Raw genomic sequence first — 26,403 nt, forward strand, 5'->3', positions numbered from 1 at the left:
TGGAAATATGCAGTTCTAAAAGACCTTCTCTCTCTCTCTCCCCTCCTCCCCCTTTCAGCTCTGACAGCTGCTGCAGGACGGGGTAAGCTGGAAGTATGTCGTCTGCTTCTAGAGCAAGGAGCAGCAGTGGCCCAGCCAAATCGACGTGGGGTGGTGCCATTGTTCAGCGCAGTGAGACAAGGCCACTGGCAGGTAAATGAGGTCACTGCAGCATCCACCACAAGTTATTTCTCATTTGACTAGGGTGCATGTCGTTGGTAATGACAGAGTTATGGGTTTAGATAATCCCTTATACTAGTATTCCATGCAGGAAATGTTCAGCCACTCAAGTCATCAGGCTTCTGACTTGCCCAACTAAATGCTTTGGCCTAAATGTTCCACAATGTTTCATTTGGAGAGGGCATATAAAATGAGGCCCCTTTAAGGTGTCTTAGTTCAGACATCAAAAAATCACCAGTCACTTTAGAAGATGTAGGTCTTTACTTGTAGTGCTATGTGAGTAGTTTCTCCTAAATATGATACTCTTATTATTATAGAATCATAGACTATCAGGGTTGGAAGGGACCTCAGGAGGTCATCTAGTCCCACCCCCTGCTCAAAGCAGGACCAATCCCCAACTAAATCATCCCAGCCAGGGCTTTGTCAAGCTGGGCCTTAAAAACCTCTAAGGAAGGCAATTCCACCACCTCCCTAGGTAACCCATTATGGTTAAATAGAAAAGGCTTTAAGCCTTGAAATGTAACCGGAGTTAGAATTAATGGCTGTCTTAAAAGAACCAGTGGCTGGTGCCTTCTCCATTAAGTACCTAAAAGACAGAAAGTGCTGGTGTAAACGGAGCTATTATTATTAGGCTTATTGTGGTTGTTATTATTATTACAGCCTTTGTAATGCAGCCAGGACCATGCTATTTTGGCGCACTTAAGTTTGTTTAGATTAAAAACAATAATATTTTCTCAGTGATCTAATCCCCTACAAACCCCCTGCCTCACCTCACTTTAAAAAACAGTGGCACATAAAGCCTGGGCAATAGGTTAGGTGCCAGGCACTCCAAAGTCTGCAGTTAGCTAGGGGGGAAAATATGGATAAAGAAGTAATTTCTTTCTCTGTGTCTGAGGTTTGGGTGAGGTTTCAAGGCAGGGGAACTGCTAGGTTGTATCTCAGCTCTCATTTCATCCCAGCAGAACCTCTTTGTATTAATTGTATCCTTGTTTTACGTGTTTCCAGATTGTAGATCTCTTACTCACCCACGGCGCTGATGTAAACATGGCAGACAAGCAGGGTCGGACTCCTTTGATGATGGCTGCATCTGAGGGACATCTAGGCACCGTGGAATTCTTACTTGCACAAGGTTAGATCTTAGGCAAGGCTGAGTTGGAGCCCAGCACTGTACTACTCGTGTTTGAAACAGGCCAGGGTAAACCAAAAGATCAAATCACTGACATCATTGGGACCACTGCCACTCTCTTGTCTGGGGTGAAGGTTGGATCACGTGTAAGCGCATTACATGATTTGGCACTCTCAGGCCCCTCAATACTTTGAACAATTTTCTCCTCCTGACTTGTGGACATTGTTGTTACTAACAGTTCACACACACACACCCTTTGGTTGCAATCGTTGGAGAGCTAATGCAGAATGGGTGCTGGAATTTTACCCACCATGTCATCTAGCCCTGCTGAAGGCAAGTCTGCATGACACTGGTGGCTGCTGCCACTTTGTCTACACTAGGGCTCCCAAAGTTGCTACCACCAGTGAATCTTCATTGTTGGAAGCGATGGTTTGTCATTTTAGAAAATGAGACTGGAGTAGTCATGGCCTTAGTCTTGGCTGTTCATTTGTTTTCTGTCTTGGGTGTGTATCGCCTCAACACCATGTGCTCATTTGAGAGCTTCGTTGAATAACACACGGTGAAAGCTTCAGCCATCAAGTTTTCCAGAGAAAATGTATTAAAAACAATAAAAGAACCACACGCGTGCTAAAAGGATTACCAGAGGTCATCTCAGCTCCAGCCTGGAGCTCTCGCAGGTATCAGTCCTTCAAAACCTACAACTGGGTTTTCCCCATGATAACAAGTTTATATCTGTCTCACATTCAGAACCAGAACCACCAGCTGGTTTCTTTACACAGCTTGGGCCTTTGATCTCCAGTCTCTGGGAATGGGTAATCAGCAGACAAATACCCTCTCCTCAGGGCGTAGCTTCAAAAGATAGGGTATTTGCATTAGCCTCTCCCTAGGGCATTCCTCAAGAAATCCGCTTAACACTCTTGTTTGGCACATTTTCAATATAGTCCTCTGAACTCCCAGGCCTCACATCACATCTCCCGCCTAGAGATGTTACATACAACCCCAACCCACAATAATACATAAACTTTGCATTTAATACAATGGACCCCAAAGATACTTAAACTTAATTCAATAAGGTTTTTCAATGATATTGCAAGAAATTGCCATATCTGTTGCAATGCCCCTTAACCACATCAAAACTAGGAAACGTACTTCTTGGTCCTAATGAGTATCGTGATGGAAACCATTTAAATGTATGTGTTGACAAGACCAAATCTCAAGGCTCAATCATGGCTTATGAAACAGGACTGAGCACCCTTTGGGACACAATTTAACACTTGTAATTGGACCATTTTCAGCTGTTTTAGCTCCCACTGCTAAACATCAGTGTGAGCACCAGGTAAAATCCCTAGTGTGGACAAGGATTTAGACCTTGTCTGTCCTTGTGGTGACATCTAGGGTAGGCATAGCCATAAGCCACAGTGAAACGCAGGCTGCGTCCCCACTCATTGCAGTGCGTAGCTACACACAGCAGTGAAAATCTCCGGCAGAGGGGAGGCAGTGGGAAAAGGCCCCAGAAGCTTCCCTTTCTTTTAGTATTTTGCTCCAGTTTGTCCTCATATTTTCTTTTCAGATATGCTCTCTAAACTAAAACCCGTTTGGGGAGGGATAAGTAGCTGGGTCTACCTAGTATTCCTGCTGGCTAAAATATTAATTGTAAGACTCTTGCATAGAATTATTTACGTGGCCATTTAAAATATGATTTTGCATTGAAGGGCTCCCAGACTTTTGAGTGCAAGATACCCATTCCTCACCCTGGCCATTCTGGGAGTGTGTGCCACAGCGATCCCCGCTCTGTAGTGCTGTGACTTGGACAGTGAGATGGGCCAGCTCTTGAGATTTTTCACATTGTTCACCCTTTTTCTTTTTGTCCCTATTAAAATTCTGACCTTCATATCTCTCCATCTATCTTAAAATAAGTATTATTTAACTGAGACGAGAGAGAGGCACGCTGTTTAAACCTGGGTGAGCAATGGATGGAAAACTTTACATAGCAGGGCAAACATGAAAGAGCAGAATCAGCTAATCTGGTCCTGGATATAAAATGGTCAGAAAAGTCCGGTTCGTGTATAATCGCCCCTGGGCTCCGTGACCCTGGAGAGGTAGAGAGGTCAAGAGTATGAAAATCACCTTTCATAAGAGACGCTCTGTAATACAATAGCTTCCTTAGCATCCACTAGCATAAAACACACAGCTGAAAACGTAAACCAAGGCCAGGTAGAATACAGCACTACATGGTGTATTGTAATTACAATGGCTTTGACAGTCCTGTTCGGCGTTTCATTAAAATCAAAGTGTGAATCGGAAAGCAGAAGTGTTAATTAGTATGTTGCAATGCAAATCTTATTTAACTGTACTTGATTAGCAGAGGCAGCATTTGTAAACACTAAGCACTTTTTATTAACAGAGTTACTATCATCAATCAATTTGAAATTCACATTTGCAGAATTACCTGCTGTTCTTGGTAGTATCCAGAATTGGTGGGCATGTGGACATTACATTGGCATTCTCTGGCCGCAGCTGGATGGAATTCTGTCGTACGTTGAGCTGGAACTGCAGGACACAGAGGCCTGAGAACACTACATGAGCATTCAGTTTTGAGATCTCTCTGGTTTTAGATCATATCTGAAAAAGTGGCTATAGATTATGCTTTTCAGCAGACAGAGCGCATCTTGCCTCATACAGTCACCAATCTTATACTACTTGGTGCAAAAGATAGCTAGGGGGAAGGAAGAGGTCAGTGGTTTGGGGTGGTTTTGGGTGTATCACATCATCAGCAGATGTTTGCTTTCAGTGAATCAGGTGGTGATATCCATCATCCTTCCAGAATATTCCTATACTACTGGCAATCTCTGCTTTCCAGCAGCAGTAAAGTGAAGGACCTTTAGCATGGAAATGAAGAAGCTTTCTGTATATACAAAACAGCTGTTTGAACAGACTCAGCAGGCACAAGAGAGCTCTAAATACTGTGTCTTCCTGGTCCAGACACTGGATCATCAATGCATCTTTCGCTTGTAGAGCAGCTTTTGCATTCCCATCTCTTCAGGGGAGCAGTGAAGTTTCAGGATGGTATGGACAGTTACCAGCCAACAGAATAAACTTTCTCCCTCGATCCCTCAGTTCTGAAGTGCTGGCAGATCCAGCTGTGAATAATCTTGGCTTTGATCCATATGTTCCACTGGCGCCAACTTTTAGAGGCAAGGGCTTTGAGTTCACTTGGTAAACGACAGCTTGGATTAGTGTGGAGAGGTTGTGCGTTCCAATTTAACGTGTAAACCAGGCAATGGCATGATCTCTCTGGCTGGCAATGCGGAGACAGCTGTTATACCACACACCAGGAGGGACTAGTTTAAAAGCTGTTTGCAAAAATCTATCCCTCAGAACAACTGAAAATATATTTGTTTTTCCAAGAGTACAAGTTTTATTTGTTCCTTCCTCTCTAGCTTGTGTGCCTCTGTTTCATAGCACTGAGTTCTAAGCTATTGAAATCACCCACCTCTCCTTCCCCAGTGGAGGCACACTCCTACCTGGGCATTTGGGTCTGTAGCTGCCCTTGGATTCCTTTCTCTGCCCAGATGGGATCTGCACCTTCCATCATGTGTTGCTGCGTGTCACTCTGCCAGGCCTGGTGATCCTAGAGCAGATCCTTTTGACTGAGAGTTGAATGGAACCCCTCTTACAATCTCATTCGCTCACTTATTTTTAAATATAAATGTAAAAGGTTCTCTAGTGTGTTGAGGCTTCAGTGCATCACTCGTGTGAGTTTGATGCAATTTGTTTTTCTCTTGTCTGTGTCTCTGCCAGGTAAATCTTTTACAGTTTGATTGCTGACTGGGTCACACTTTGAATCTTGTCTTTAGCCTGATTCGTTTTCAGATAAGGAGAAGCAGCCCAGCAGTTTTGCATGCTCTGGGTGCACTCACACAAAGGGCCTTTCCTGGTGCAGCAGGAATCACAACTCATCTACATATGGGTGCAGTTCTAGGGGGTCACCCTAACCTGACAAAGTTGAGGGCTAGAGGCTTGTGTCATGTTTGGCTTCCCCCAGTGTTAAGTGGGTCTGAAGGACCTTAAGGAAAGACACTCCTCACGGTGAGCAGAGTCCTGCTGAGAGCAATGAGTGCATCATGGATTTGGCACTTGTGTAGAGGTCAGGCATGACAGGCCTAGGAGCAGCATTTTGACATCCTTGAAGCAGTCTGAATTGTGCACTTAAAGCTGCACTGGTGCATCAGTACCCTGGGGTCTTCATGTGTCACCCTAGAATAGGGCATGTCCTGATCTCTGGAAAGGGAAAAGAATTAAAAAGGCTGGTGGTTGTTGTGGCTTTCTAGCCTTTCCCAATTCTTGTGGGAGTTTTACTTACCTGTGCAGGAAGGTTCAGGAAGAAAACAGAGCGGAAACCTTTGGCTGCTTGATCCCCAGAGTGCAGCTAGGAAAAGAGAATGAGTCCTCTGTAACCACTTTCATGAGCACTCTGCCCTCTGATTGGCTGACTACAGGCTAGCAGACCCTTTCACGAAGCTTTAAAAGCTGTTCAGGACAGAGTGAGGGGCAGTGTAGGAGGAGGCTGTCAGATGAAGAGGAGCTCCTATTGGTAGCAGTTAAAACTGGGCTTACATGTGTATATCCAAGCTGTGTTTGATATATGCCTTAGTGAAGCAATATACCATCTGTTTCTGAACGAGAGATCTGGCCACACATTCTTTTGGCGTTCTGCACTCAGCTATGGAGGTGGTTAGGGTGACCAGACAGCAAGTATGAAAAATCGGGAAAGGGTGGGGAGTAATAGGCACTTGTATAAGACAAAGCCCCGAATATCAGGACTGTCCCTATAAAATCGGGACATCTGGTCACCCTAGAGGTGGTGCCCAAGCATGGTGCCATGGTGCCCAAGCATGGTGTGTTTAGAGCTCTCGGTGGAGACTTTCTCGGTTGTATCCCAAGTGAACTTGCCTGTGTCAGTATGTTAGGCTCTTGCTCCTCTCCACAGGGAAATTTGAAGCCAAGATGCAAGGAATAAGGCTGTGGATATCTGAGGTGTGTTGTCTGGACAATCTAAATGGATTTGTTTTCTATCCAGTGAACACATTGACCTAGATGGATGAAGAGGATTGGAAAATACACTCTTCTGGCTCCCCTGCTTTTGCTAAGAGGATGGCTGTGGTCATCCCTTTGCATTTGGAACCAGTCAAGAACCCACAGTGGATGTGATAGAATTTGCTGGAGACTGTCATTTTACCTAGTGGAGAAGAAGAACTCAATACCACAGTGTTTCAACCTATTGGTAATAGAGTCACGAGTGTGAGTGGTGGAAAAGCACTTTCTTCAGTGGGATGCAGCTGATTTAGGTCCCTTTGTCACACTTTTGAATGAAAACGTTGCCGTTGCTCAAGCAACAGAACGCTTCCCTTTCCATGAAGAGCGGAGTTCACGTCCTTCAGTTATTTATGTTCTCTCACATTCCTCCCTCGTGCCAAAGATTCTGACCAAGATCATGAGAGAAAGAACTTGGCTGATCCTTAAGTAGCTCCCGACTGTCCAGGAAAACTTTGGGTCCCTCTCCTGTTGGCTCTCAGTTGACAGTGTCTGATCCCATAAGGGATCCCATCAAGTTAGCTCAGTTGAATTAATTTAACTTGATAACTAAAACACCACCAGCTCAAATGATCTCAAAGGTGTTAAACTGGGACTACATGAGTGCTATGGAGGATGTGAGATGGGGTTGATAAAATTAAGCTAACAATTGAAAAAGCACCTTTTTTTCCTGTATAGACAGAGCCACTATGGCTGATTACTCCAGGATGCCTTTGCATCTCTTTCCAGACTCTCTGTCCATATAAGCATGGTTCCTGAGAGAGAAGAGTGGGCTTCTTGATGTCTGTGGGGAGGGATCTCAAATCCGACTAGCTATTCAGAAGGTGTTTGGCAGAAAAGCCTACAGATCTAAGTGGGGACAAAGTGCATTTTGGTGTGAACCAACTCCAGTTAGTCGCAGTCTCTCTGGTAGATTTCACTTGCCATGACCTTCCACTAGGGTTTAAGCTGCTGTAAATGCTTGGTGAGTCTAGCCCCACGTCACTATAAGATCACAGTAGAGCAGGAGCTGTGTTTATCCAGCTTCAAGGTACCACTAATCCTCTGACTGATTTAGATTTTGAACTTCTTAGAGGCAGGGACTGTGTCCACTGTGTGTACAGCACTGCTGGTGCTCAGTGAGTAACAACTGGGCCGATGTGGTGTTCTTCTCATGTTAGAGTCTGGCTTTTAGTTCACCTTTTAGTGATGAGTTCAGGGTTCACTACCTCCCTGCTGCACCTGGTGAGAGAGCAGGTAACTGCATTCCCTGGATTCTGCTTCAGTTATTAGTATTGTTATCTCCTGCAGCTGTGGAAAGGCAAAACCCCTGAGCTCAGCTCGTACCAGGTCAGTAAAACAGGATCTGATTGGCCTGTCTTCTGTTTTAAAAGCTGTTTATGTGCAATTTTTGAGGTTTGCACACACATTCTCTTTGCAACACAGCCGGGGCCTTAGTAGCAGAACTGCTGCAGAGGTTACATGAGAGCCTGCAGAGGCTACTGCAACTGTGGTGCTGAAGCAGCTTCCAGTGAGCAGCTTTCCAGCTGCTCTGCATCCTAGGGAGCTGATTCACTCCCATCTCTTCCATGCACACATCTGCCCAGTGCTCAGTCCAGCTACTCAGGATTTGGTCCATAATGACTTGGGATCTCAAGAAGTCTGATGTTCATTTCTTTAATAAGCCTGGATGGTGGCTGTGCTGACAATGCCATTAGGTTTCCCTTTAATTATACTTACAGGAACATAAATCAACAGAAACCAGGTTGATTCGTTGATCATCATAGTCTAGTGATTAAAGGAAGAACTTTCCTGAGTTCTTATCCTGACTTTGTAGCTGTCTGTTTATGTGGCCTTGAGCAAGTCAATTAACTGCTCCATCAGAAAAACAGGGATAGTCAGACTGGGAAAATGGGGAAAGTAGTTAACACTTGTACATCACTCTGCAAACAAAAAGTGCTACTGGGTAGCAGTGCTAAGTGTGTTTACTGTTGTTATGTAATAGTACCAAACCCTATACAAAAGAGAGCTCTTACATGCCCCCCCCCTTCTCTTTCAGGTGGCTCCATATCCCTAATGGACAAAGAAGGCCTGACTGCCCTTAGCTGGGCTTGTCTGAAGGGCCACCTTTCCGTGGTGCGTTCCCTGGTGGAGAATGGAGCTGCCACAGACCACGCTGACAAAAATGGACGCACTCCCCTGGACCTGGCAGCTTTTTATGGTGATGCAGAGGTGGTAAGTGCCGTGTTACTAATTGCAGAACAAGGAAGAAAGCAGCAGAAATACCATAAAATATTAGTGCTCAAATGTCTCACCCATCTTACTGCATTCACGTAGCACCCAGACCTGCAGACTAGAGCAACACAAGAGTAACTTTATCTCAGATACTATAGTGATGGGCCCTGGATGAGACCCAGAGTGGAACAGAACGGAGCTCCATACACATGGCATGGAGTTGTGCCGGGTTGGTCTTGCATAAGCAGTGGTGACTGTGGCATTCATCGTTGCAGGTTCAGTTTCTGGTGGACCACGGTGCCATGATTGAGCATGTTGACTACAGCGGGATGCGCCCACTCGACAGGGCTGTGGGGTGCCGCAACACTTCCGTCGTGGTCACTCTTCTGAAGAAAGGAGCGAAGATAGGTAGGGCGAAGGGGGGAACCCCTCTTTCAGCTGTTTACTAAAGCAGGATGTCCGGGGAGTGGGTCTGGCTTCCTGCAGTGTAAATGTTAAAGCGGAGCTGCTGCTTCCTACCCCGAGTGCAGCACATGAGTTCTGACTGTCATGTTGTGTGTGTTAAACTGTGATTTTTGCTGCCATACTACTTAGCAAACGTAACCAATAAGCTGCTGTTTCTTTGGCGAGGCCTTTCCTGTGGTAATGATTTTCTGCCTTTACTAGTCCCAGTCTATAAACAGTACAGTATTCATGCATTGCTGTGAGCTGCTGCTTTCACTTGCTCTGTATATGCTTTCAGATCCTAGCGTTAACTGCGCTGCTCCACACAGCCGCTCACGTTACCTTGCCCTTGGAGGGGATTTTGCTGGTGCATTGGCTTCTTTGCTGCCTGCCTCTCACTGCTGCTTTTTCCTTTCTTTGTTTTTGTTTTTTTTCACCTTCATCCATTTTCCCCCCCTCCTACAACTTTTTGTTTTCTCCTTTCTTTGAAGGTTGTCAGACGTTACCGAGTCGCCCTCGAGGTATATTTCATCGCTGTCAGCATCAGGCTTGATCTGATGGCTTTGTCAGCTTTGCTTTCTCCTGTTTGATTTTGCCTGCATGCATTCCCCTCGACCCCTAATCTTTTAATTTACCTCACCTTAAAATATTTTGTTAATGACTGTTGCAGAGAATAACTTGAACTCAAAAACTAATCCTGAAAAACACATTGGCTCCACTTTTAAAATATGGTTGACTCATTCTTCACCCAGACTAATAAACTCTGCTAAATTTTTTACCACTGCTCCCTAGCTGTATTAGGGCTTGATTCATTAATTGATTCTGCCTGGGTGGATGCCTGCACTCGCTGAAGTCAGTGAGACCCTGCATTGGTGCAGCTCTCCGCCTATGGGGAGTCAATTGTGGGAACCAGACCTTAGAATAATCTGCTTCAGCGTGGGCTCTGCCTGAAAGATTTTGTGTTCTATTCTCCAGCTTATTGAATTTTCCATTCGTTAGTATTTCACGTCATATGAAGTTTTAAATCAAAACCTAGTCCTAATATCTAGGCGGCTGAATTATTGATTACCTCTGCTAAATTTCTATATATTTACTTAACTTGCTTTCTTATGTAACCACTTTGATTTCCTCTTTAAACGTATTTTTTAAACCCAACCGTTTCCCCCAAAGCTTATTCTACAACATGTGCTGCCCTCTTGTGATCATTTAAAACAGAGCCAAGTCTTTGAACGAATACAAAGGAAAGACATTGTGTGGAAGATGGTGTTAATTTAAGAAATGCAAGATGAACTGCCAGCCCTTTAATTTGGAGCAGTCTGCTCCTTCACCGCGCCAAGTTGTTCTCTCCAGCAGAAATTCCCACCCCAGGATATTTTTTCCACCTAGCTTCCTACCACCCTTGCATTGTATGAGTTTTTTACCCATCATGCATCCTGTACACTACAGGTCCAGCAACCTGGGCGATGGCCACCTCCAAGCCAGACATCATGATCATCCTGTTGAGCAAGCTGATGGAGGAGGGGGACATGTTCTATAAGGTGAGCGGGAGAGCAAGGGATGACCGTGAGAGAGCCACAGAGTTACTTGGTGTGATGTCTTGTTCTCCAGGTGTCAGTTTGCTAGGTAACACTTGCCCCCTTAATCCAAGCCAAGAGAGAGCTACATCTCTATCAGAAAGAATGCTCACTGGATTTCTTGCATTGCAGAGGAGTTTTACCTTCTGATTGCTAAATTTAAACAGGGCTGAAACAAAGCAAAATATGTCTGCATTGTGTGGATTCGAGGTGAGACGTCATTGGTTTTCCACCTTGAAAACTCCAGAACCAAAGAGTTTACAGGGATTTTGTAGCACTGATGTTGTTGCTTGGCAGTGTCATTGTTACGTAGCAGAGTCATTGCTATACAACAAGGCGAAAACACAATACGAGTGTCCCAGGCAAACATAGTGAAAAAATGTCCATGTAATGAAAGCAAATTCTCAGGACATGGATTTTTTAGCCAGTCATTACCATTAGGGTGACATTTCACAATGACAGCAATAGAGGCCCTTTGCTCTGCATTTATTTTTAGCTGGTCTTCAATACCTGGAGATTTGTGCACACACAAGAAGCTGTAAGTCCAACGATGATGCAGAGTGAGTCTAAGAGGGAAGTAGAAAGTATGCAGAGCTGGCACCATAACTGAACTCATCTGCCAGGGATATATGACACAACTGAGGAATTTGAGTCTAAAGGATTTTAAAGCTTAATATTTGCAGCTGCAAAATTAATGTCTGGATACTCATAAATTGCATGTGTCCTAATTCCCATTTTTCCCCTCCCTCTTTTTCCCCCCATTGCTACCCATGTGTCAAACTTGTACATTTAAAAAAAAATGAAGATACAATAATACAACCAGGTTTATCCTCCCCCTCAGAGAGGCCTCCCCTTCACTCCCATGTCTAAGCCCTAAGGATTCCACCAGACTCAAATCCTCCACCCGGAACAAAGGCAAATAGCTACCATCCTTCAAGCTGAGGAGGTCTGCCAGTGGGTCTCATTAATCCTTGGGCTGCTGCTGAGCAACACCAAACACTCATTCATAGGGATTGAATGTCTCCTTCTATGCCACACTCAGCCCCTGCCTGCCCATGGGGGCTAGCTCAGGGTGAAAGAAAGGGGCACGCAAGAGCCTTCCCTCTTCCCATGCATGTCTGTTCATGGGCCTCCCAATGGATCCTTGGGCTGCTCAGTCTGTAGGGAATGCGAAGACTACTTGTTCCTCCTCAAGAGAGTCAGGGTGCCTAAGAGCAGCTGGGAATGAGGTGGGATCATGGCTTTGTCCCCCTCATACACTGGCCGATAGGAGCAAGCTGCTCCCTCCTAATGGGTGAAACGGATTGTGCTCCCCAGTTGCCCAGAAGACATTGGACCTGCCAGAGACACCGTGTCTCCACTGCGGCTCCTGAGGCAGAGCAGCTCCACCCCACCTCCAACACATGGCAGAGACCCAGATGTCACAGTCTTGCCTGGAGCGAGAGAAAATGCGTCTGAGTCACCTGTGAGCCAGCACACTCAAAGGGCACCCTCTTTGACTGTGCCTCATTTCCATGAGGTCACATAGTAAGCATCCTCGCATAGATGTCCCCTGCACAATCCAGCCATAGACCAGCTTTCAATACTGCCATTTGCCCAGGGAGAGGTCACTACACATAATTGTTCAGTCCAGCCTGACTGAATAGACTGACCCAGTATAGTACAGATTTTACCGGATCCTTCTGAAGAACGATACTGTTTTTATATGCTGTGCCCTCTTCCATCCATCTGAGAAGAAAGGGCAACCTTCAGTCTGATTATCTACAACTTTCAACCTTCTAGCTCTGCAGCGTCTGGAATTTACTCTAAAAATCTTTAGCTTCATCAAGGTGCTTGTTATTAGGCTTGCGGTATTAAGCGTTGGTTACATCAGTGTTGGAAATTACAGTACCAGTATATGACATCTAGAAAGTGGCCACCTTCTGGTCCCCTTGCACAACAGTTATGTAATATTGCTGCCATGTTACACACCAGACATAGCTGCATTACAGTAGTGGGTGAAGGAATTCTAGTTGATCTCTCTGTGATATTTCGAAAGCACTTATCACCTCTCCAGGGATGGATTGATGCATAAGCGAACTAGGCATGTGCCTAGGGCCCAATTTTATGGGGGAACACCAAGATGGACCTCCTCCACATGTGGGTTCACAGCGCCACATGGGTTTGGCCCAGCTGTCCTTTTGTCACGACGGAGGGATGGCCAGCCCAAACCCGAGTGGTGCAGACGCTGTAACCCTGTGTGCCAGGTGAGCCTGGCTGAGTGTTGGACTAAGGACCTTGCCTTATGTGCAGTATGGGTGAGCTAATATTACTATGGGAACCTTAACTTATTTCTGCATCCCCTACCATTTAAGTTGAATTATGTCAACGTATTGTGGTATGAATGTAGTGTAGTCAATGTGTTGGTTTTGGTGTTAGAAGGTAAGGCCCCAGAGATGTATGTTTGCCTAGAGGCCAGTGATGGGTTAATCTGGCCCTGCATCTCCCACAAGGAACACAGCACTTCACGTAAAAAATATGCCTCATTCCAACAGTTCCAGAGAGTTTTTAAAAGAGGAATCTGTTTACGTATCCCAAGAAATCCAGAAATAGATACAGGTTCCATCCAGATAAAAGATAGGACCAAGGAGGGCGATGAGAAGTTTGCTCTAGAGCCAATTTCTAGCAGTGAAGAAAGAGAATTTTTAAAGAAACTGTCCAAAGTGCTTTCGTAAAGCAGTGTCATTAATGTTTCTGTATTGTGCTGCAGGACTGGAGGAGAGCTCCCAAAACAGGGCAGTGGCAGCCAAATTCAAAGAAACAAATTTGGCTATCAGATAGATTCCTGTGGCTACCAAGTTCCTGCTCTGTTTCCTACTGTAGCTTGAGAGTGCTGTGTGCACTGGGGGAGCAGTTCTTGCAGAATGCATCTCCATTTTAGACACTGTTCCCTTGAGCAAATGTTCTGGCTGTTCTTTCTGAAAAGGAGATCAGCACCTAAGCGATGTTACTTGTCCATACGGTCACTGCAGCTGATTAATGGGCTGCTTGTCAGCAATTAACAAGCTGCTGCCACTCTTAAATCAACCAAGTGGTGTATTTTGACATCTTACCCTTCTATTAGAAAGGTAAAGTGAAGGAAGCAGCACAGCGCTACCAATACGCCTTGAAGAAATTCCCCAGAGAAGGGTTTGGAGAAGACCTGAAAACCTTCCGTGAGCTGAAGGTGTCACTCCTCCTCAACCTCTCCCGATGTCGAAGGAAAATGAACGTAAGTTCCACACACTCTTCAAGTCCCTTTAGAGCAAGCTGCCAGCTTCCTGCCTGCGCATAACAGAGTGTGTCTCTCCCATGGTTCTGCTATGGCCTCTGAAATCTCTCCTCTTTGTAACCTGGTTGTCCTTCACAGAGCACTGGTATTTACAATTCGGAAGAAGTAAAGTAGTGATTTAATATTCATTTCAAACGATTAAAAATTCATTTCCATGTTTAGAGCTTTCTGAATTTTTTATTACTCCTTTCTGATGACAATATGAATTTGAGGGTGGAGAGGTTAGTATTTCTCAGATTTCCAGGGCAGTGGTGAAGGGTGGAGTCAGTAGATGTGATCATTTGAATACCAGTGAATTTGAAATCAGGGAGCTTAGAGAGCTCTCACTTCCCCGGGGCAATGACTCATCCAGAAACACTCTCCCTCCCTCCTCCCAGAACGCCATGTCCCTCTTCTTCCCCCTGCTCTAATTTAGCTGCACATAGGGATAATCTTCTGGAGTCTCTCTGTTCCTCCAAAAGAGACACATGCCACCTCTCCCCTTCTCTGGATTCTGAGAGCATCACATCTCCACAACCTGACCAATCTCCATAGATTTGAGAAGTGAAAGACTTCATCAGACCCAAGTGCTGGCCAGGATTATATTCCAAGGGAGGGGACTTTGTGATGCCTTCATTTCTTTAAGCTGTTGAAGGGGACAGATGAAAGTGACGTGTGTAGTGATCTTAATGCTGGCTAGCAAACAACACAACAATCAGAGAACACTACAGAGATGTTAAACTCATCTTTAAACAAGCCAACTTTCTGCTAAGCCTGCACTTTCAGCGCCAAATATTCAGCCAAGCCTGAAAACTTGCTCTTCTTTTCTTTTCTTTTTTTTGGCACAAAATTGCAGGGGGCATATCATTGCACCCATCATTTAGCTCACATGGACGTCCAAACCATAGATTGCATCTTCAGAGAAGTGACTTAGATAACTGAGTGACTGGAATTGCAGATGTAAACTAAAATCAGTCCCTGCAGACCCACTCTTACCATTTTTTGTGTATTTTGGGTGCAGAAATTTGTTTAATAAGAAACAGCTAATCAATTTTAAACCAAACAGGAAAGATATTTGATTAAACGGCAAGTGTCTGGAAATAGAACTGAAATTAAGCAAGCTTCCCTCAGTGGGTTTCTGTTCTGAAGACATGGTTTGCTTAAGCTACAAATGACCTGTTTGAATGACTGCTTGGTCCATTATGATTAGTAATCTCATGAGCCAAATCCAGTCAAAATCAAAGTCATATTGCCAGTGCGTCCTTGCCTCGGAACGTTGTATTAACTGGCAAAGTAGCACACAGCTGTGGTTCACAGAAGTCCTTTTCAGTATATAAGATGCCAAAAGCTTTTCCAGGTTACACTCGTTAGTGACTGCAGCCAGTGTGCACTGATAAACTCCATTTGTAGCCTAGCGGAGTTTGCCTCGCTTATTTTGTAAGCAAACAGGAACTGTATTAGACACCAGATCCTAGAACTGCTGACTGTGACAGCCCAAAGCCATTGCTAGACATGATGGGCCGGTGGGTGCTGTACCAAAGCCACCCCACTAGGAAGTGGGTGCCCTACTGAGTGCTCACATGAGCTCTGTGGCGAGGCACATGGGCACTAGGGAAGACAAGGTCAAGGGACAGGTAATCAGGAAGAATTATACCTTAGCCGATAATGTCCCATTCATGGCAAGGCCACACACGAGCATTTTAACCAAGCTACATTCTGTTCCACCACCTTCCCCTTCACCTCTAAGTCAGTGTTTTCTAAGTAGCCCCTAAAGGAGAGGAACAGAGGGACGTGAGAGAGAGTGCACTGTGAATGGGTCCTGTACGTTGCTGCACATAGCTATATAGGCACCAACATCCCTTTCCTCCCGGAGAAGTGTTATTCACGATCCCTAGTATTAGTGTGTGTGCCAGAGACAGTCACGGGGGGAGTCTGGGGGCGGGGGAAGGGTTTCCTAATGGTTTCAACAGTGGAAAATCCTTCCTGAGATGACCTTCCAGTCTCTGCGAGAGCAGATGCTTACTGGAGGATGTAGGTTACTGGACAGGGACTTGCATGTACTTGATTGAGATCCAAGAAGCGGAGAAAGGAGCACTTCACCTTGGGTTAGTGTGGGTACCGGACAGTGTCTAACATTATGGAATGGGTTTGCCTCTTCTGGACACCGTTGTAGCTCTCTTGCTATCAATGATGTCTGATCCATGTGAAAAGTACCATCAGGTTTTCCAACTCTACATGCAAAAACTTTGTCCATATAATTTTGTTTTGTTCCCAAGTTGTATATATTTTTTTATTTATATATATCTATATATATATTCAATTACTTATCTACACACCTATTGTAATGACAGGATTTTGGAATGGCGGAGGAATTTGCCACTAAAGCACTGGAGCTGAAACCGAAATCTTATGAAGCTTACTATGCAAGAGCAAGGGCCAAACGCAGCAGCAGGTGAGGCGAGAGAGAGAGAGAAGTGAGAGGGGCTGTTCTCTGCAAGTCTGGGCACAGCGGTGTAGGAATTGACCATGCAAAACTACATGAGTATCCCCGTGAGAACAAATTGCAAAGGAACATTGATTAGGGCGGCTGTAAAAGACCCCAAAATCAACATCTTCCCTTATTTAGTAATCGCTGTGGAGCACGTTCATGTGAACTTTTGAGAAGCTCATTGTAGTTGAGTTTGTTGGAATATACTCAGCACCTTACATCGCTGAAAGCTTCAAATCACGACTGAAAAGATACGCTCTAGTTCAACCGCAGCTATTGGACTTGAAGCAAGGATTCATTCATAGAATTGCTATGGCCAGGAGGTCCAACTAAACGGTCACAATGGTCCCTTCTGGCCTAGGAATCTATGAATCTGTCTATCCTAAAGCGTTCTTCTTCTTGGCTACTAGTAGTGCAGTGACTTTGTGGGCAAATGCCAGCCACTGTGCTTTCAGCAATAGCTCGTGCTCCATACTGGGCGCTAGAACGATGCGATATTGGGATCTCGCTACATTTCAGATGCAGCCGGGAGGATTCCCTCATTAAATCTCCCTGAGGGCCCAGGGAGATGAGATCCCTGCAGAACCTGTCAAAGTTTGAGTCTCTCCCTCCGGCTGAGCACATTGTCACTGCACAACTGCTAGTCTCTGCTCAGTCAGTGGCGTTAGACACCAGTTTTCCCTGCATGGCAGTGCCGAGGCTCACCGCTAGCCAGAGGATATTTAATGTCTGTTTGTGTAAACATCAGAGCTGAGGAGAAGACACCGCAGTTTAACCTCTCATCCCAACGACAACACTTCTAACTGTGCGTCTCCCCTAGCTATCACTGCAGGGAGCTCAAGTCTGATGTGGGAGCGAACCCATGACCTTCTCTTCCAGAGACAAGCCCGGCTAGTTGAACCAGACTGACACTTTGTAGCTTTCCTTGAATGTTTTCCTCCTCCACTGGTTGCACAACATTTACAGACATTTAAGCCTCAAATGCCTTTTCCAGATGATTTAGCCCTATCCTACATACAAGCAGCATTATTTCCCCATCTCTCTAATGAAACAGGCTCAGCATGGCTCTTTTTGGTTACTTCCTTGTTTGTGCGCCAGCATCACCACTGAGATCAGCGTAGGTCTGGGGAATTCAGTTACCTGACCTGCTCTCCCCTGACTGGGAGTGGGTCTTACCAAAGTGCTGGCAGGCATTTGGGGATTTTCTTTCTCTATGACGGAGCAGTGAATGGGAGCATTTTATAAAAAGGCACATGTTGAATCTGGAGGCTGTTCGCCGCCAGGTCACAATCGTGTTCAAATAGATTCAATTTTGTTGAAAAGCTAACAGTGTCCCTGTAAACGACAACCCACCTCCCCTGAACACCCCATCCCCTTACTCCTCACAGGCTAGCCTTTACAGTGTCAGTCCCAAAAAGCATCTTTCACGGGGGCCTTGCGAGCTTGCAACTGTTGGGACCTCTCCCTGCCTTGTTCCCTTCATCCTGAGGAGACAAACCCAGTATCCAGCAAAGTCTGAGAGGCAGCCTGGTCTTATGCATTGACTGGGGGAACCCTGAGTTCTAGAGCCACCCCTGCCATTCTGTGGCCTTGGGCAAGTCAGAAGAAGCTAAATGGGCCACTGGCATGAGCAGCTGCAGCTCCGTCGAAGTGGACAGAGTTGCTCTTGCTTACTCCAGTGGTGGGCTTGGCACCACATCTGTGCTTCATTTTCCCCTTCCGTAAAGTGGGGACAATCTGCTGACAACGCTCACGAAGTGCTTTGAGGAGTAATTAATCTGTAAAGCACTTTCCAAGTGAAAGAATAATTACTGGGCTGGGTTGTGCTGTCCCAGTAACGTGTCTCCCTCCTCCCCAGAATGACTAACAATGTTTTTCTTTGGTTGGTGTAAAGTAACCAAATGGAGGCACATAAGGCAAAGCTCGAGAAAGCCGCTGTAGAGATCACAGCCTCTCCCTAAGTAAAGACAAGCTGCTTAAACTCAATAGAATCCCCCAAAGGCTTCATTCAAATCCAGAGTAACTTTAATTCTCATATCTGTCCCCTTGTCAAGCAGGCAGTTTTCAGCAGCCCTGGAGGATCTGAACGAGGCCATCAAGCTGTGTCCGAACAATCGTGAGATCCAGCGGCTGCTGATGAGAGTGGAGGAAGAATGTAGACAGATGCAGCAGCAGCAGCAGCAGCAACCCCCAGAGGAGCCAGAACCTGAAGCCCAGCATGAAGAACTGTACTCTGTGCAAGATCTCTTTGAAGAGGAGTATCTTGAGCAGGATGTAGAAAATGTTTCCATTGGCTTACAGACAGAGTCGAGGCCCAGCCAAGGGCTTCCCATCATCCAGAGCCCACCCCCTTCCCCTGCTCACCGGGATTCAGCCTATATTTCGGGGTCGCCTCTTGGGTCACATCAAGTTTTTGACTTCAGATCCAATAGTTCTGTGGGTTCACCAACAAGACAAGGGTACCAGTCCACCTCTCCTGCTCTGTCTCCTACACACCAGAACAATCATTACAGACCTAGTCCGCCACATACTTCCCCTGCTCACCAAGGTTCCTCTTACCGCTTCAGTCCACCTCCAGTTGGAGGTCAAGGGAAAGAATATCAAAGTCCACCACCTTCACCCCTCCGTAGAGGTCCTCAGTATCGAGCCAGCCCTCCTGCAGAAAGTATAAGTGTCTATAGGTCCCAGTCTGGCTCCCCAGTACGTTACCAGCAAGAACCTAGTGTTAGCCAACTCCCTGGTAGACCAAAGTCTCCGTTATCCAAAATGACACAGAGGTCCTTCCAGATTCCCCAGCTTCCTGTTGCAGTCCCACAGCAAGGGCACAGGCTGCAGCCAGCCAAGGCACAGATTGTAAGAAGCAACCAGCCGAGCTCTGCCGTGCATTCTAGTACTGTGATTCCAACTGGTGCTTACAGCCAAGTCGCCCATTCTATGGCCAGCAAATACCAGTCTGCATCAGGGGAAATGGGAGTTGGTCAGAGTAGGTTGGTCTACCAAGGTTCAATTAGTGGAATAGTAGGTGATGGTAGACCAGTGCAACATGTTCAAGCCAGCCTTAGTGCTGGAGCTATCTGCCAGCATGGAGGGCTAACTAAAGAAGATCTTCCACAGAGGCCTTCCTCAGCATACAGGGGTGGAATGAGATACAGTCAGACCCCTCAGATTGGGCGCAGTCAGTCCGCTTCCTATTATCCGGTCTGTCATTCAAAGCTTGATCTGGAACGTTCTTCCCTTCCCTCCAGCCAGCTTGGTTCTCCTGATGTGTCTCACCTAATCAGAAGGCCCATTACTATCAACCCCAACGAAATAAAGCCTCACCCACCAACTCCAAGACCGCTGCTTCATTCCCAAAGTGTTGGCCTCAGATTCTCCCCTTCTAGCAATAGCATTTCATCCACCTCCAACCTGACTCCTACCTTCCGCCCTTCTGCTTCTATTCAGCAAATGGAGATCCCTCTCAAGCCAGCCTATGACAGATCGTGTGATGAACTTTCTCCAGTCTCTCCACCTCAGGGGAGTTACCCCAGTGAACCAGCCCGTTCCAGGACCACGCCGTTCATGGGAATTATAGATAAAACTGCTCGGACTCAGCAGTACCCTCATCTCCACCAACAGACCCGGACCTGGGCTGTGTCTTCAGTGGATACTGTTATTAGTCCGACATCTCCTGGAAACCTCCCCCAGCCAGAATCGTTTAGCCCACCTTCTTCAATCAGCAACATTGCCTTTTATAACAAAACAAACAATGCACAGAATGGCCATTTGCTAGAGGAAGACTATTACAGCCCCCATGGGATGCTAGCCAATGGTTCCCGGGGAGACCTCCTGGAGAGAGTCAGCCAAGCCTCCTCATATCCAGATGTTAAGGTGGCTAGGACACTGCCCGTTGCACAGGCCTACCAGGACACCCTGTACAGGCAGCTCTCCAGGGACTCTAGACAAGGGCAGACATCCCCTATCAAACCAAAGAGACCGTTTGTGGAGTCTAATGTGTAAAAGACACTTGTTGGAGTGAGACCCTTATGTTTTCAGCACACGTTTCCTGGCTTGAGTCCCACCTATATTTTTATTATTACTATTATTTCTATTTGGTAGCTACATGAGCAAGTTTCTCCGGTAATTTCTGTGTGGTGATCAGACAGCCATGCACGCGCTCAGAATCCTTTGGTATCCAGCTGACGGTGAAGCCAACATCAAACAAGCCAGTATTGTTTGCCCAATTCAGACTGAGTTCCCTCCCAGGTTTCAGCTGTCAATCAGGATATGTTAGTACCCATGGAGTGAGTTAACCCAGCTAGGTCCCCTATGGGAGGTAACCAGCTGTTTGCAAGAGTTCATATTCAAATCGAATTGGTTTCTTTGGTTTTAAGGAGCTCTCATGTAAAATGCTTCTGAAAATTCCTAGTGGAAACTGGCTAAGAATTGGCAACTTTTTCAAAATTTGCATTATCGGGTATTCCCCTAGACAACCAGAGCCTTCCTCTTCCCACTTGTCTCTTGCCCACAAAGAGCTCATTATCTGCACCAAATGGGGCTTAATTTGCTTTTAATACCAAGTAGCTATGCATAATAACTGACCTGCTTGAGCTGGTTTGATAGCATTTTAATCTGAATTGGATTGTTTGTTGTTTTTAATAACGTGGCCTGTCGCAATGAGTGGGGACCATAAGATGCTTTGCTACTTTGACAGCTGCGTTCCAAATGCCACAGTATTGATTTACTCTGAGGCGTTTTAAAAATAATCAAACTCTGCCCCTTTTGTGAATTTTAATCGGCCAAAGGAATTGGCTAGAAACCTCTTGTGCATTTTGTAAGCAGGATTAACCACAATCTTTTCTTCACACCTCCAGCAGATGATTGCATCTCACACACCCCACCACGTTTTCACCAGGACAGTTTAATGGGTTTTCATTTTGCTCGCAAGGAAAATGTGAATAGGAAAAACCTTAATGGAGGAAGACATCTTAAATCTTTCTTTGATCATGCTGCATAACGTGACATGGAGGTTTCCAAGCCAGAAAGTGTCCAAGGGAGTCACTTTAGTAAAGTCCTTCTCAACGCACAGCCTTGCCTTGCCATTTCCTTTGTGTTTGCACCTACTCTTTGGAAGCTGTGAGCGGTAGGGAGGGGCTGCGCTCCTCCAAGGGATTAATGAGTAAATGTGTGTTTCCTAGAGCGGCAAGATTTGTTCCTGGAATTTTGGAAGGCGGTTGCTGTGTTCCAGACCTGTAAATGTTAGAGACAATGTTTGGCTCTTTAAGGACCTGTAGTTAAGAGAGAGATATTTATAATTAATTTATGTGATCGATTTCAGGAAAATGTTTTTGTTTTGGTCTGGTTTCTTTTTTTTTCTTTTCAATCAGATGCTACTAGTGTTGAGTCAGTGTGAAAAGCAGGGGACATTTCCGAAAACCATTTTTACAGAACTTCCCAAGCATTTTCTGGAGTTTTGTTTGCGTAGAGGGGGCTTTCTTTGCCTATGTTTGATTTATTGTTGGTTACGTTTTTAAGCTGCCTTTTCAGTAACTGAGGGCAAACAGCCAGGTGGATGGGAAGAGCAGTAATATTGTAGCTTGTTTTAAAGCAAACCAGTGCCTGTTGCCCAGTATTGCATCTCATAGCAATTCTTAAAAAGGGAATTGGTCCTTAGACAGAGTTAACGCTGTTTGTTTCCGGAGGGCTCCGTGAATCTAGTCGTACAAGGAAACATGCATTGAACCAAATTAAGGGCAGATCCTCAGCTAGTGTAAATTGGTGTCACTCCGTTCTGACCGCAACACTGCTACGATGTTTTAAAGGCTCCAGCCCTAAAACGCTTAGCAAACCCTGGCTTTGATTAGCTTCTCACTTGTGTGGAGCTGGAAAGTGATCAGCACCGTCTGTTGTAATTTCCCTACTTAGACCAAACTGAGTGGCGCCGTCCTTGGGACAGGTCAGGCGTGTGTCCCACTGACAGATGGAAAGTGCTCTTAATTTTGCCTCTGTTTTCTTTGGGGATTACGTTTCTTCCACTCGGATATTTGTGGGACACTTTTATATGTCTCCAAGGCAGTCTGTATTGGAGGTTTGGTTTTTTTCCCCCAAGGGGCAAGACGGTGCAGCTCAGAATTTTCTCCCTTTGCTTTATGACAGGGATCTCGAAGCAGGTGGTAAAAGTAGGAGCCTTCCCAGTTACCTGTGCCTCCTTCCCAACACAGTTAGGCTGGGCCCCGAGGAAAGGAAGCTGCATGCACTATTTCTGTCATTGAAAAGGATACTGACCAGTAGTGTTTCTCTCTTTTTTTAAGTGTGTTCTACCTTATAAGGAGCAAGTGATTGTTTGACTCTCCCTACAGTGCACCAACCTAGCTAGAGTGTGTCCATTGATTTTTTTTTAATAGCATCTTGTTTTTGTTCAAAGCCCCGTCTTTCCTCAACAAACGAGCGGCTTTTTTTTAGTTTCTTCTGAAAGGAAAAATTTGACCCCGTCCCTTTTTTATATACAGTTAAGTGAGACATGCTGCTGCCATAAGCCAGTCATCTCTAATCTTATTGTTAAGAGAATCCAAACTGACTGATCCGTGTTGAAGATAACGCCATTGTAATCTCTCTGACCGTGCTTTGCTTTGCTATTCACTGCCATGTGATTCCAGTACTGTACTTTAGAAATGTCCCCTAAAAGCACTTACATGTACAACTTCGGGTTTATGAAGATGTTTTAAGGAGAAAAAAAAACAGCTCACACGTTAACACTAATACAAAAATGAAACAACGCTTAAATACTGTAGCGTGCAGGTTTTTTTCCCACAATATCATGTGTTACATTTTCACAGGATTCTTGCACTAATGGTTTACCATCTGTTCTCTCTGTAAATGGGTGCACTTTACTGTTTGAATTTGTTACTATGATAAATACTGGATATTTAAGCGTGAGTAGTGTCTTCATTAGAAAATAGCATAACAGCTCTTGTCTCAGTGTATTTTTCAAAAAAGAAGTGAAGCAATGAATCAGAACATTTATAGCACAAGAACTAACTGTTGTATATAAGCATCACAAGATGGAGTAATTTTTAAATACAAAACCATTTGCAGTGATTTTTAAAGCGCTTCCCCAGCAATTTTCTTAGGACACCTGAGGGATATTTGTTTCTTTAGTTACTGGATCGGTAAGGAACACACGTCTCAATCGAAAATCAATATTTATTTAAACAATCGTTTGTATCTTCAAAGTCATAATTAGTAGCTGGCATGGCCATTCGTTTGTATTTGCTGTCATACTTTGTCTCGGTTGTAGAATACACTAGCTAAAGGCAACGCAATAGAGCACAAGACTGAAGTTTCACTTGCTGCCGCTTCACTCCGTCAGGTTAGCTGCATATCTTGTAAGCTTGTCTGCTGAGGAAGGTAGGACAGTACTGGACCGTACCCCCCAGGCTGGTGTCAGATTTCCAGGCAGGCTATACTTAGATCCTGTACATTTCTCCTGTTGAAGACTGCCAGCATTGCCCCCGCAACCGGCACCCCACCAGGAGCCCTCGGAAGTAGGATTCTTCAGGTGCACCAGGTAAAACAGTTTCTTGATGCCTGTGTCAAGACCCCAAGAATGTTTTCCTTGGAATGTAGTCTGGGGGTTATTCCTAAACAAATACTTGTTGTAACCAAACTAGCCACTAGAGGGCACTGACTCCGCACAGAGTCATCTTGAGAGGGCACTGGGTATTGAACTGAGCTAGAATGTCTATCCCAGCTGTGAGGATCGGGATTCACCAGCTGGAAAGGCTACACTCAACCCCAGGAGAGAGGGCACCAGCTTTGTGTGTGGCTCCATACAAGCCAGCTTAGGAATGGTACTGGAGGGTTTGAAGATGGTGCTTAGAGGAGGGAAGGGTTCAAGGAGTGAGGCCCTTGGACCCATCGCAGAGGGAGAATAGAGCTGGACAGCCTGAGCTGTACCCCCTTCTTCCTTACATTACGGGGTGCAGAGAAATGCTGTTGTGTAGGTGAGGACTGTGCCAGTTGCTGGCTGACCTGGACTGTTGGAATCACATGCACGGTAGCTTAGGGGAGTTTTAGTTGAAGACTGGGCCTCGAATTTTCTTTCTTTAGAAGTTTTTGTGCACATACATAAACCATCATTTGGATTAAGTAAGTCCTGGCGAGGGTAGCTGCTAAGTACCAGTGACTCCGTGCCCTAGTACAAAGATGATTATATATTCAGGGCTACCCAGAAGAAGTCTAGCTAAAACCGAAGTGCCAGCTACGCCTTACATAGAGCACCAAGCGCGCCTGCTAGGTTTTTACCTTCATTGCTAAGGTGGGTCCTTGCTGATCTGTTGCAAGCTCTTTGGTTGTTGTCGTCATTTTTCCTTTGGACGTTCCAGACAATTCATCTACTGATCTTTAAACAAGGGCTTAGGCTAAGAGCCACTGTATCTACTGTGCAGTGTCGCAGGGACCTCCACAGCAAAATGCCTTTACTCACTTCTGGTTGCTCAAAGGAAAATTTGGTGGGGATGCATGTGGACACAAGCACAATGGTGAAGGTGGATCTGCTTTTTCAGAATTACTTGAATAATTGATGGACTTTATTCAATCAAACTCTTTTTCTAATACAAACCACTAAGGGCTGAATTATTTAGCAAGATTCATTTGTGTGCAACGCCTGACAACAGCTGAATCACACTGGAACCTTTTACTGATGTATACACGACACCCAGGAGAAAACAAAACGAACACAGGCAGCGCTATTAAAGGGAACGGACACCAGATCAATACACGGTATCCTTTCTATTCTACCAGCCGTTCGGTTGCGCTCATGCCACTTAGCAGTTAACAACCTGAACTGGAGCTTGGCCCGGCCCTTTTACACTCACTGCTCGGTTACGAAGGAGCTGGGGATTGGCCACTGCTAGAACACAGTCTAGTTACGGATTGGTGGGAAAGCCTCAAGCCCCGAGAGGTAGGTCACTTTAGCTGCAGTACGCCTTGGTGGGCCCTGACATGCCAGACAAACGAGGGGAGTCACTCTGTGCTTAGGTCCATTTTGCCAATACATCAATAACCTAGAGATTCCAATGTGGTCGCTTCCAGCGGCGACGGTGTCATGTCCGTCCAGCATTTTATTGTCCGTAGTATTACAGCATTTTGGTCTCTGTTCCGTCTGCTCCACTTTCAAGAGGATTTGAATTAGTACAAAGATGTACAGTACATACACCTTGGATGATTTGTACTAAATCAATCGTACTGTTTGCCATCCTTCAAGATACTTGCTGGGAAGATCTTTAAGACACTTAATTTTCCTTTAGCTTTTCTATAATTCTGATGTAAAGGACTTTCTCTGTACAGTATATTACTCAATGCATGTTCTGTTCTCTCTACGGATATATTGAACACGACACAGTTGTGATATGGTGCAGGGGGACGGCAATGCCTGCACTCAGCTGAGGCCCTCAGCCTCTAATGTATAAGGAAAGAAAAACTATTTTTTTCCTTTGCTGTATTTGCTTGAGCAGAGTTTTCTTGTCTGTACATGTGAGCTGTGAGATAGATGTGAAAAGTTCAACCGAATGCATTTGCCCCCATGTATACAGATTGTAATCTGTACAATGACCTGTACGTATGAAAAAAATGTACTTATTTATAAATGGTTAACACTTGGAAAGAGAGTCTGGCCTGGTGTTTTCCTCATTGCTGCAGCCTGAAATTAAGAGCATTCGATTGTGTCTTAGCACAGCCATACAGAGATGCAACTGAACAGCTTGTGTGCACCCAGTTATTGTATGGGGAGGGAGTGTGCCCCCTCTTGTCATTCCCACTGGAGGCAGGAGAATGGACCAGTCTCTTCCTAAATATGCCACTGCCCTGAACCACCTACTGCCTGGTAGACGAGATTTCTCCCCAGCAGAATGTGGAGCACACAGGCTGCCTCTATCTTCCTGTACCAGTTCCACCCCGCCCCCCAAGAGGAGAAGGC

The 26,403-nt window shown here is 45.4% G+C and overlaps 1 protein-coding gene across 23 annotated transcripts in view; it reads left to right on the forward strand.

Moving 5' to 3' along the window:
• TANC2 (tetratricopeptide repeat, ankyrin repeat and coiled-coil containing 2) overlaps positions 1–26,091 on the forward strand; it is a 631,662-nt gene extending 605,571 nt beyond the window's left edge. For 15 of the 23 annotated variants that reach the window (XM_039516554.1, XM_039516557.1, XM_039516556.1 and 12 more), the window contains 8 exons: positions 59–192; positions 1,225–1,348; positions 8,478–8,653; positions 8,929–9,061; positions 10,544–10,635; positions 13,775–13,921; positions 16,312–16,412; positions 18,503–20,447. In XM_039516554.1, the coding sequence (XP_039372488.1) occupies positions 59–192; positions 1,225–1,348; positions 8,478–8,653; positions 8,929–9,061; positions 10,544–10,635; positions 13,775–13,921; positions 16,312–16,412; positions 18,503–20,447 (2,852 nt within the window). Of the gene's footprint in view, positions 1–58; positions 193–1,224; positions 1,349–8,477; positions 8,654–8,928; positions 9,062–10,543; positions 10,636–13,774; positions 13,922–16,311; positions 16,413–18,502 lie in introns of all 23 variants that reach the window. The other 8 variants (XM_039516558.1, XM_039516561.1, XM_039516562.1 and 5 more) reach the window with 2 other exon arrangements.
• The last annotated feature ends 312 nt before the right edge of the window (positions 26,092–26,403 follow it).

This window comes from Mauremys reevesii, linkage group 27 (assembly GCF_016161935.1).
Source record: "Mauremys reevesii isolate NIE-2019 linkage group 27, ASM1616193v1, whole genome shotgun sequence".
Classification (NCBI taxonomy): Eukaryota; Metazoa; Chordata; order Testudines; family Geoemydidae; genus Mauremys; species Mauremys reevesii.